Consider the following 12,425-nt stretch of genomic DNA (forward strand, 5'->3'; position numbering starts at 1 on the left):
GGGGAACATTTGCAAATGGCCACCTTAAATACCTGTTCTCATGATTGGATTCATCTGTGTAAGGAGGTCAAAGGTCAATGAGCTTACCAAACCAATTTTTTGTTCCAATAATTAGTGCTAAATGTGTTCAAATCAATAAAATGACAAGGGTGCCCAAATTTATGCACCTGCCTAATTTTGTTTAAATAATTATTGCACACTTTCTGTAAATACTAGAAACTTCATTTCACTTCTCAAATATCAGTGTGTTCATCTGCTATATGATATATTTAATCTCTGATCCAGACAACCAATGATTTATAAAGGAAATCATGAAAATTATCAGGGGGCCCAAACTTCTGCTTACAACTATAAGCCTTCTGACCCCATCTGCAAATCATGGACATTATAGATGTATTAGGATTCGAGCAATGCATTCAGGGTTTGACTCACATTAGTGGAAATACCCTGGATTTGGTTCTTGTTTGTGGTATTACTGTCTCAAATACTGACATTGTGTCTCTTGCATCGGTGGTTTCAGATCACTCACTTATTAAGTTTACAGTCTCTGACACTTATTTATCATCATGGTGACACATCAACTCCTCAACTACAATTAAACTTGGAGCCAGACTGTCTGATATGTTATCGTAACTTTCAGAACATGACCATTCAGTAGGGAGTCATGTGGACAGCTTAAACTCAGCGCTCACGACCACACTGGACATGATTGCTCCATCTACACTGAACCCACGCCCTCATAACATACCCGCCTTGGTTCAATGATCACCTATGTGATCTCAAGCACGTCTTGGGGGCTAGAGTGAAAATGTCAAGGTGCAAAACTAGAAGTTTTCCACCTTGCATTGTACAATGCTATTCTAGACTATAAGTATGCACTATTGGCTAAAAAACAGGCCTAATCCTCTGATTTGATTAACAAAAACAAGTATAATTCAAAGTTCCTGTTCGACACAGTGGCAACACTTATTCCCTGACAACAATCTGTAAGTCACTCTCCATTTTGCAGCCCAAGATTTCATAGATGACTTCAAAAAGAAAATAAATGACATTATGTTAACTCTCAAGCGACCAACCTATTAACACCGCATACAATCGAGTGGGGTTATTTATGACCCCATTGACTTTATATTGGAATACTTCTATATAATTGATTGTTTTAGGGTTCTTCATATTTATTTCACTCTCTAATATACTTGTACATCATCCTTTTCATCATCACTCTGGGCATCAAGAATCAGTCTCAATGCTTGTGCAGCTGTAAATCTTGCTGTTCTAGGTTTGTTGGCCATGCTTCACTGCAAGACAGTAAAATATAATGATTAGAGTTGGCAAATTACAATACCATTTGAAGCTATAACATCGAAAATCTTATAGATCTTCCTGGGGTCATAAGTGACCCAGCACAAGTTTGTATTATACTTGCAACATGAATCTGCCGATCCTTGCAAAATTCTATGAACAAAGGCAGGACCGATTGACAAATCCATCATAGGAAACATTTCTGATTAAAATTAGAAAAATGGTGCACAAAAACATATGCCGGGGGTCAGGCAAATAAGTATTTGATCCACTGTCGATTTTGCATGTTTTCCCACCTACAAAGAATGGAGAGGTCTGTAATTTTTATCATAGGTACACTTCAAATGACAGAATCTAAAAAAAAAAAAAAAAATCAGAAAATCACATTGTATGATTTTTAAATGATTGATTTACATTTTATTGCATGGAATAAGTATTTGATACAGACCTTAATATCTGGTACAGAAACCTTTGTTCGCAATTACAGAAGTCAAATGTGTCTTGTAGTTCTTGACCAAGTTTGCACAAACTGCAGCAGGGATTTTCATCCACTCCTCCATACAGATCAGGTTTCGAGTTTCAGCTCCCTCCAAAGATTTTCTATTGAGTTCAGGTCTGGAGACGAACTAGGCTACTCCAGGACCTTGAAATGCTTCTTACGGAGCCACTCCTTAGTTGCCCTGGCTGTATGTTTCGGGTCATTGTCATGCTGGAAGACCCAGCCATGACCCATCTTCAGTGCTCTTATTGAGGGAAGGAGGTTATTTGCCAAAATCTCTCAATACATGACCCCATCCATCCTCCCTTCAATATGGTGCAGTCATCCTGTCCCCTTTGCAGAAAAGCACCCCCAAAAATGATGTTTCCACCCCCATGCTTCACAGTCAGGATGGTGTTCTTGGAGTTGTTCTCATCCTCCAAACATGGCGAGTGGAGTTGATTCCAAAAAGCTCTATTTTGGTTTGATCTGACCACATGACCTCCCATCCCTCCTCTGGATCATCCAGATGGTCACTGGTAAACTTCAAATTGGCTTGGACATATGCTAGCTTGAGCAGGAGGACCTTGCATGCCCTGCAGGATTTTAAACCATGACAACGTAGTGTGTTACCAGTGTAATCTTTGTGACTGTTGTAACACTCTTTCAAGTTACTGAAAGCAAGGATACCACTTAGGTTAAATAATAGTACTTAACTTAATGGAACTTGAACAACTTGGCCAATAGATTCAGCTACTGACAGGGGAAGCGAAAAGAATGAAACTCAGACAATGACTTGATTTTTTTTTTTTTTTTTTTTTTTGAATAGGCCGGCTTGTATTTTTAGAAAATTTGTAAGAAAAATAAAATAAAACAAGGTTTTAAATAAAAGGTTCTTTTCTGGTACCAACAGTTCTTGAGCACACTTTGTTTCACAATCAAGAAAGCTATTCAACAAAGTTACCCCGGTGCACCCTGTTTGATTCACAGATCAGGTTCAACCTTATAAATCACACTTTAAAATGCAAAATGATTTTCCACATTTCATGGACCATCAGTAATCAATCAGCAACAAAACCCTTGTCTGAAAATATCTTTCTGTTAACCTGCACCAAATCCACTTCCCACAAGTGAAGATGTGTTACGTCCATAAAGGTCCTTAAGAGTTCCAAAGTCAAGAGTTCCAACTAAAATGTCCAAAAGTCCAAGGGGGAATGTGTGTGTGTGTGTGTGTGTGTGTGTATGAGTGGGAAGTGAATGTGGAATGGTGCGGCAGAGCCTTTCGTTCTGCTGATCTCACAGACCCTATTTTGACCCTGCAAGTGCGGAAAAGGCTTCCTCTAGATTGGGGAGTGTGTACTCATCTTTGATGGTCTGGAGGTTGAGCCTCCTGTAATCAATGCATAGGCGGACAGAACCATCTTTCTTTCTGATAACTACAACTGGGGAAGCAAATGGGGACTCAGATTCGTATCCGTATTACTCCCACGTCGAGTAGTTCCTGGAGGTATTTTCTCACAGCCTCCACATCATGAGGGTGAATTGGTCAAGGTCTTGACTTGAATGGGGTTTCATCATTGAGTTTTATCTGGTGTTGTACTTTATCCGTGTGACCAAAATCTAGCTCATGCTGTGAAAACACCTCAGGCATTGAATTGAGCATTTCTGTGACACGTGCTTTCCATTCTGCAGGTAGATTGCTTCCAAAGTAAAAGCTGATGTTCGATTGGATGGAGTCTTTTGGTTTGTTGGAGGGGCTTAACACTTTCACAGTTTGTTCTTTATGCAGAACTCAAGTTATGCAGTTGATGTCAGCCAACACACTGCCTGATGGGATAACAACGGCATGGTCTGTCTCATTCTTTACCACGACTGGCAGAATATAGGGCTGCTTAGCTGGCAGGTTGACAAAACCAGCCAATACAAGCAGGCCACTGGGCAAGGAGGAGTCTAACAGCTGTTCAACAATAGCACATCTCTCTGTGACAGAGCTAGGGATGTACACTGAGGCCTCAATAACTGTTGTCTGCCCTGCTTCCACGACAGCTGGATGTTTATCTTTCAGTTTTGCACAGCCAAGACTACAGTTATTAGATGTTTTCTGGTGCATTTCAAGGATTTTAAGGAGCGCTCGATAACCGTAAGGGACTGGCTTAAAGTTTGCACTGCATTGATGGAAGTCAGCATGAAGGGCATCTAAAGTATTGGTGCCTATTAACACCTGCCCTTGTGCCTCAGCTCGCAGAGGAGGAATGACTAATGCCAGCATGTTAACATGAATGGCTGAACCCACAAATCTTTAGGGAAAGTGAAAGAAAGCTCCACAAAACCTAAATAAGGGACTGATGGGCCATTAGCACCCTCTACGTCGAGAAGATCACCCAATGGATGGATAGGTAAGTCTGAGAGGTACTGCTTGTAAACCTCTTAGGTACTGTTGTCACCTGTGACCCTGTATCTAAGAGACAGTTTGTTTCATTGCCAGCAATAATGACATTAGCTGTGGTTTTGGTTCCAACTAAGCCCTTTGGAAGGTTTACAGATGGTGTCTTTGACTCAGCATTCTTTAAAGAAGCTTTTCATGGTTGGGACGAGAGCCGCCACTTGTCCCACACTGGAGGCTGGAATCAGTTTAAATGGGACTTGTCGTTGGCACTGTTTGAAACTTCCAAACTGGTTTGTTTCTCCTTAAGCTGTTTTTTCATTGTGGCAACCAAGGACGGATTTGGTTAATTTTCACTACTGCGCACTACATGTTCAACCACTACTTGTTGGATACTTGGTGGATTGAGGTTGAGTGTGATATTGGGTGGTTTCGGCACATTGAGATTGATCAGGTTTTGATTTTGGGTAGGTATCAGATCATTAAGTTGCCAAGAATCAGCAGGTCCACATCCTGCTGGATCAAGGAAATGGTCACCCTGTGCACGTGAGTTGGTTTCAGCTCTGTTAGCAAGTACAGAGACTGGGGGTTTAGAAGAAACCCTTAGAATAGCTAGCTCTTCTTTGAGCATATCCTCTAGCAAGTGTCCACTCAGGTTGGCCATTTCCGAGAGCTGTTTCATGTATGCTCTGGTGACATTTTGCGCATTTGTGGCGTACACCTTTGCAAGACTCTTAATTTCGAATGTGATTTCAGGTTCAGCAGAGCTTGGGACACTAAGTGGCAAAAGGGGACTTAATGTATCCATTGCACTAGCATGATTAAACTCTGCGATTATCTGTTGGTGAAACTCTGATTGTGGATCATCTATGCGGATGTGGCGGTGAACCGACTCATGTTTTCCAAGGTAAGTAGCAACTTCTTCATCAAGAACACTGTTGGTAAGTCCTTTTATGATTACAGAATTTGGAATTTTAATTGACTCTTTAGTCACTATTTCCATTTTTGACATTGTTTTGGGGACTTATTTGTCTTAACTGTTCTTATCGTTGAAATGTTTAACCAAATGAGTCTCATGCACTTTCACAATAGCTCCTGGCTGGCTCGCCACTTGTAACACTCTTTCAAGTTACTTAAAGCAAGGATACCACTTAGGTTAAATAATAGTACTTAACTTAATGGAACATGAACAATTGTGCCAATAGGTTCGGCTACTGACAGGAGAAGCGAAATGAATGAGACTAAGACAATGGCTTGATTTTTTTTGTTTTTGTTTTTTTGAATAGGCCGGCTGTATTTTTAGAAAATTTGTAAGAAAAATAAAACAAGGTTTTAAATAAAAGGTTCTTTTCTGGTACCAACAGTTCTTGAGTACACTTTATTTCATAATCAAGAAAGCTACTCAACAAAGTTACCTTATAACCTTATAAATCACACTTTCAAATGCAAAATGATTTTCCACATTTCATGGACCATCAGTAATCAATCAGCAACAAAACCCTTGTCTGAAAATATCTTTCTGTTAACCTGCACCAAATCCACTTCCCGCAAGTGAAGATGTGTTACGTCCATAAAAGTCCTTAAGAGTTCCAAAGTCAAGAGTTCCAACTAAAATGTCCAAAAGTCCAAGGGGGAATGTATGTGTGTGTGTGTGTGTGTGTATGAGTGGGAAGTGAATGTGGAATGGTGCGGCAGGGCCTTTCGTTCTGTTGCAGCTGGCCTACCCCACTGCACCGTGCAGTAGAAGGATCAGCTCGTCCGAGGAATTGGCTCGCCATCACTAGTTTGGTCCACCCAGCATGGGGGGGAGGGTGGGACCTGACCGATTTCACAGAGGACATGGCGGGAAGCACAAAATGGTGCCGCCTCAAAGCTTAGAATTCTCTACAACTAAAAGATGCAGAAAAGAACCAAATCTGGTCAATATTCTTACTGTAATTATGTTACAGTGAAACTAAAAGCAGAGCAAATTAGCTCAAAACTATAAATAGTGAAAATAATTTTCTCACCGATCTCTCCAAAGGATAACACAGGGCTTAAAATGATGCTGCCTTGCAACCCAGACTTTCAACAACCTTTTTTCTGTGTATTTCTGTCTGCCGTTCACACGGAGTGTTCAGAATTTTCTGTCTTGAGTTTTCACCAAGTGTTCCTGCTTCATGCCGAAGGCGAAAAAGAATAAAAAAGGCGTCTGCTTCTCCACATGGAGAAGGAGGGCGGGACAATGTGCCATTTTGCAGCAGCTCATTGGCTAAGAGCAGAAAGTGTGCAGTTTATTGGCAAAACGTTAACCCTGTAAATGCTGATAGTTTTTTATCAACACAAAGTGTAGCTGCTAAATGACTACTTTATCACATTTAGGGGATGTTTAGTGCATTTTATGGTAACCATTTTTAAATGTGGGTTACACCATGGTCCCAGCTTGCTTCAGGTCATTGACCAGGTCCTACCCATGTAGTTCTTGGCTTTCTCCGAATCATCCTTACCCCACAAGATGAGATCTTGCATAGAGCCCCAGACTGAGGAAGACTGCCAGTCATCTTGTGTTTCTTCCATTTTCTAATAATTACACCAACAATTCTTGCCTTCTCACCAAGGTGCTTGCCAATTGTCCTGTAAGCCATTCCAGCCTTGTGCAGGTCTACAATTTTGTCCCAGCTGTCCTTTGTCAGCTTTTTGGTCTTGGCCATGGTAGATAGGTTGAAGTGTGATTGATTCAGTGTGTGGACAGGTGTCTTTTATACAGGTAACGAGTTCAAACAGGTGCAATTAATACAGGTAAAGAATACAGAATAGGAGGGCTTCTGAAAGAAAAACTAACAGGTCTGTGTCAGCTAGAATTTTTTTTAGATTCTGTCTCTCACAGTTGAAGTGCACCTATGATAAAAATTTTAGACCTCTCCATTCTTTGTGGGTGGGAAAACTTTCAAAATCAACAATGCATCAAATACTTATTTGACTGAGTGTATATGCCAGCATTCCTTCGTCCCGCCACTGCACCCTGTTTTTGATGTGAGTGTTATCACTAATACATCTCCTAGATTTACTGAGTTTGATATTATTTCACTGGACATGCTGCCGAACTTGTAACTTCTGCTAAATGCACAACCTCAGGCCTATTGTACTGGATATTATTAATATTTCTCTAACTTCAGATCTATTCTGAAATGTTTCAGATAAGACAAGATAAGATAAACGTTATTGATCCCACAACAGGGAAAATCACTTGTTGCAGCAGCAAACGTCGTACAGTAGTAAAGAAAAAATATTTACATTAAAGAAAGGTAACTAAAATAGATTGCAGAGTTTCCTGTTGAATGAATAAATAGTGACATGAACAGACTATGTAGAAATAGAATAAATGTTAATATGTATTGATATAGTAAAATTATTTCACAGGATAAATTGCACAGATGTGCATTATGTAATAAAGTTCAAAAACATGGCGGTAGAACTGGCTAATAGTGCAACTCAGCAGGTGGTTATAGTACTAAAAACATTATGGTATTATACAGTCTAACAGCTGTTGGAATAAATGGCCTATGGAGGCGTTCTGTTTTGCACCGTGTGCAGCAGTTCTATTACTGAAGGAGCTGCTTAAGGCTCCCACAGTCTCGTGTATGGGGTGAGAGGGGTTGCCCATAATTGATGTCAGCTTATCTAACATCCTCCTCTCATCCACCACCTCTATGGATTCCAGAGTCCATTCCAGGACAGAGCCAACCCTTCTGACTAATGTGTTAAGTGTCTTCCTGTTGCTCTCTAAACCTCCACAACCCCAGCAGACCACAACGTAAAATATGGCTGATGCCAAGACAGTATCATAAAAAGTTTTCAACAGTGTCCTGCACACACCAAAGAACCTCAGTCTCCTCAGCAGGTGGAGATGACTTTGGACCTTCTTGTACAGGATAACGCTGTTGTTTGTCCAGTCCAGTTTGTTGTTAAGGTGAACACCCAGGTATTTGTACTTTTCCTCAATCTCTATGCCCGAGCCCTGGATGTTCACAGGCTGTAGTTTAAAGTTCTCCGTCACCACAACGGATTTCCATCATTTGGAAAATTTAACCACACATACGCGTGCGCACGTGGTGTCATGCATGTTTTGGGGCTGAAATATGATACTCTCACTGTCAAAGCAACATCCCATTCTGCGCTAATCAAAGTAGCAGCAGTGTCAGCGTGGATGGCACCGCACCACGGAGGAAGGGATTGTGTGAATTTTCACTCCTCTCTGCTCTGTTTACTGCTTGCCATGAGCCATGGTCCTTCTCCTCCCTGTCTTCATGGGAATATTGGCAGACCTTCCCCAAGTAGAGCAGGGTGTGGTTTTGCTTTGAACCAATGAAGCAGTGCTTCGATGGTTCTTTGTTTTATTTCGCTTTATCTTAATTTTTCCACGCTAAAACCCTAAAGATCATATGTCTGTGAGTAATATTTGCAGTTTTTATATTAAACCGACCTGTTATGGTCTTCTGAAACAGTTGATAGATGTATTTTATAACTTAAAAACAGGACCGATGCTAACACGTTAGCATGTCTATGGCGTTTTCAATGTTAAAGTTAGCATTATGCTGTTCACATCTCAGCACGTTTGTGTGCATTTGTTTTCTGTATAATAATTAATGGCCCAGCATTTATTGTCGTAAAATTTGTCTTGCTCTTTTAAAAAATTTCTGGGGGAGCAACCCCAGACCCCCCATAATCAACAATGTGTTTTTACTTTATAGTTTAAAGTGACTTTTATTTGTTTCAGGGGGCTTCATACCCATTAAAATTCACCAGAATATACAAAATTTGACTTGCTCTTTTAAAAAAATTTCTGGGGGACCCCCAGACCCCCCCCAATAATCAATACTGTGTTTTTATGTCATAGTTTGAAGTAAGTTTTCTTTTTTCAGAGGGCTTCATACCCATTGACATTCACCAGAATACACAAAATTTGACTTGCTCTTTTAAAAAGTTTCTGGGGGAGCAACCCCAGACCCCCCATAATCAACAATGTGTTTTTACTTCACAGTTTGAAGTGAGTTTTCTTTGTTTCAGAGGGCTTCACTCCCATTAAAATTCACCAGAATATACAAAATTTGTCTTGCTCTTTTAAAAAATTTCTGGGGGAGCAACCCCAGACCCCCCATAATCAACAATGTGTTTTTACTTCACAGTTTGAAGTGAGTTTTCTTTGTTTCAGAGGGCTTCATACCCATTAAAATTCACCAGAATATAGAAAAATTTGACTTGCTCTTTTAAAAGATTTCTGAGGGGAACACCTCCAGACCCAGCAGAATAGAGACTATACCCCACCCCCCACCACCCTTTTATGTACCTTTATGTTCAGGTTTTGCATTCTTTTTATGCTTTCTCTCTCTCTCCTTAGAGGCTATTTAGAATAGATGTGTATACTGTACAATGTGTTTATTGTATTTATTGAGGAAAAAAGAGTGTGTGCCCCCACTACACCACATTTTAGGGAATTGCTGGCATTAATTTTTGCCAGGAAAAAATTTCCGTCAGATGAAAATTTATTGCATTAACCCATGTCACAGGCACAATCTGGGGAGCCTTGTGTAAACCTCATCTATTTACATGCTCCACACAGGCAACAATGGTAAGGAATAACTCCCTCTGATGATATTGAGGGACTCAGAGAGGTGACCCACTGCTTCGGCCATTCTAACATTTCCAAGGTTTTCAGAAGGTTTTACAAATCTAAATAAAGTAAAAACAGGAAATCAAAACAACAAGGTTCAATTGTTGAGATGACCATGCAAGCATTTACGCCACAGGCAGGGTTCATCCACCGCCCTGCGGTGCGGACCCAGTGTTCATTCCTCATGCTGTCAGTGTCCCGTGGCAACATTTATTCCCATATTACACTTATCCCATGCTGCACATGTCCCATATTGCACGCATCCCTCTAAAACATCAATTAACATTAAAAAATACCCAACTTAATAAAACCCCTTAAATAGCTTAAAAACAGTAATAAATATACCTAAAAAAGTGTCTGTCCAGTTCTGTAACAACTCTAGGAAAGAAGCTGTTTTTCACCCTTGTGGTGTGGGCTTTAAAGGCCGGACAACGCCTGCCGGATGGAAGCAAAGAAAAAAGGTGGTGTGAGGGGTATGTTCCGTCATGCAGAATACTGCTTGCTCGGCGGAGACAGTGAGTCCTAAAAACATCATCCAATGAGGGCAGAGAGACACCAATGATCTTTTCCTCTAATGTGTGTCAAATCTATGCACTTTTCCTAGATGACTTGAGCAGTCATGTGTCATCTGACTCCATACCTGACAGTAGCAGTCACCAGCAGCACAAGGTGTGGCATTCTGACGAGTGTACATCATGTAGCAGTCTGAATAGTTACAGGTGAATGAAGGGCAAGATATCTGCATTTAAGAGATAAAGGGCATGATGATGAGATGCTGACATAATAAAGAAGGAGCTTATCATTGCTGAAGAAACGTTGCACAATACAGTTCAGATTTTATTCAGATAATGTGGACTTGCCATAGAGTTGTACATCATGGTTCCATTTGTACCACCTGTAAGGAAAAGAGGACTGTAGCTGTCAGATCCAAAGATTAATAAAGCTAGATTATGATTTTAGATAAAGATCTTTTAACAAAAGTTCATAAAATGCACACCAGCAATAATTAATGGGGCTCAGACATGGGCAGTGAAGGGAGTGTAGAAGAAGTAGATGAATGTGGTAGACTGGAGAATGCTGAAAAGGATGTGTGGAGTTACAGTGGCAGACAAAATAAAAAGTAACCTCATCAGATGTATAACAAAAGCAGAAGAAATCTCTAAAATGTGCAGTAGGTTTTGGTGAACAGCATGAGAGCAGAAGAGATGATGAATATGTTCAAGAATGACATTTAAGAATCAAAGAACAGAGACGGAAAGGCGCAAGTGCATGAAGAAAAATGAAGCAAAACATGAATGATTAAGTGGCTATTGTACCTGTAGCATTTGTGGTGGGTGTTGTGCTTGCAGAGGTGGTGGCAGTAGGTGATGTGGTGGAGGATGCTGTCCCTGTTGTGGTGGATGTTGTGCTTGTAGAGGCAGTGGAAGTGGATGATGTGGTGGTGGTTGCTGTGCCTGTTATGGTGGTGGTGGGTGTTGTGCTTGTAGAGGTGGTGGTAGTGGGTGATGTGGTGGTGGATGCTGTCCCTGTTGTAGTGGTGGTGGGCATTGTGGTTGTAGAAGTGGTGGCAATAGGTGATGTTGTGGATGCTGCTCCTGCTGTGGTACGTATTGTGGTTGTAGAAGTGGTGGTAGTGGGTGATGTGGTGGTGGATACTGACCCTGATGTGGTGGGTGTTGTGGTTGTAGAGGTGGTGGTAGTGGGTGATGCGGTGGATGCTGTCCCTGTTGTGGTGGTGGTGGGTGTTGTGCTTGTAGAGGTGGTGGCAAGGGGTGATGTGGTGGCGGATGCTGTCCCTGTTATGGTGGGTGTTGTGCTTGTAGAGGTCGTGGTGGATGCTGTCCCTGTTGTGGTGGTGGTGGGTGTTGTGCTTGTAGAGGTGGTGGTAGTGGGTGATATGGTGGTGGATGCTGTCCCTGTTGTGGTGGGTGTTGTGCTTGTAGAGGTCGTGGTGGATGCTGTCCCTGTTGTGGTGGTGGTGGGTGTTGTGGTTGTAGAAGTGATGGCAGTAGGTGATGTAGTAGTGGATGCTGTCCCTGTTGTAGTGGTGGTGGGCATTGTGGTTGTAGAAGTGGTGGCAGTAGGTGATGTGGATGCTGCTCCTGTTGTGGTAGGTGTTATGGTTGTAGAGGTGGTGGTAGTGGGTGATGTGGTGGATACTGATGCTGCTGTGGTGGGTGTTGTGCTTGTAGAGGTGGTAGTAGTGGGTGATGTGGTGGATGCTGCTCCTGTTGTGGTGGTGGTGGGTGTTGTGATTGTAGAGGTGGTAGCAGGGGGTGATGTGGTGATGGATGCTGTCCCTGTTGTGGTGGTGGGGAGTATTGTGATTGTAGAGGTGGTGGCAGGGGGTGATGTGGTTGTGGATGCTATCCCTGTTGTGGTGGGTGTTGTGCTTGTAGATGTGGTGGTAGTGGGTGACAAGGTGGTGGATGCTGTCCCTGTTGTGGTGGTGGGTATTGTGCTTGTAGAGATGGTGGCAGTGGGTGATGTGGCAATGGATTCTGTCCCTGTTGTGGTGGGTGTTGTGGTTGTAGAGGTGGTTGTAATGGGTGATGTGGTGGTAGATGCTGTCCCTGATGTGGTGGTGGTGGGTGTTGTGCTTGTAGAGGTGG

The 12,425-nt window shown here is 41.8% G+C and overlaps 1 protein-coding gene and 1 long non-coding RNA gene across 2 annotated transcripts; both read right to left on the reverse strand.

The window, feature by feature from the left end:
- Nucleotides 1-364: 364 nt before the first annotated feature.
- Nucleotides 365-8,305, reverse strand: LOC117513271. The gene is made up of 3 exons (XR_004561527.1): nt 8,295-8,305; nt 8,027-8,032; nt 365-545 (listed from the first exon to the last, which is right to left on the reverse strand). It is a non-coding gene; the product is annotated as an uncharacterized LOC117513271 (long non-coding RNA).
- A 2,807-nt stretch (nt 8,306-11,112) lies between these two features.
- Nucleotides 11,113-11,871, reverse strand: LOC117513431 (cell wall protein DAN4-like). Its single transcript, XM_034173616.1, has one exon. The coding sequence runs from the start codon at nt 11,869-11,871 to the stop codon at nt 11,113-11,115; it is 759 nt and encodes a 252-aa protein (XP_034029507.1).
- Between the last annotated feature and the right edge of the window lie 554 nt (nt 11,872-12,425).

Source organism: Thalassophryne amazonica, chromosome 7 (genome assembly GCF_902500255.1).
Source record: "Thalassophryne amazonica chromosome 7, fThaAma1.1, whole genome shotgun sequence".
Taxonomy (NCBI): Eukaryota; Metazoa; Chordata; class Actinopteri; order Batrachoidiformes; family Batrachoididae; genus Thalassophryne; species Thalassophryne amazonica.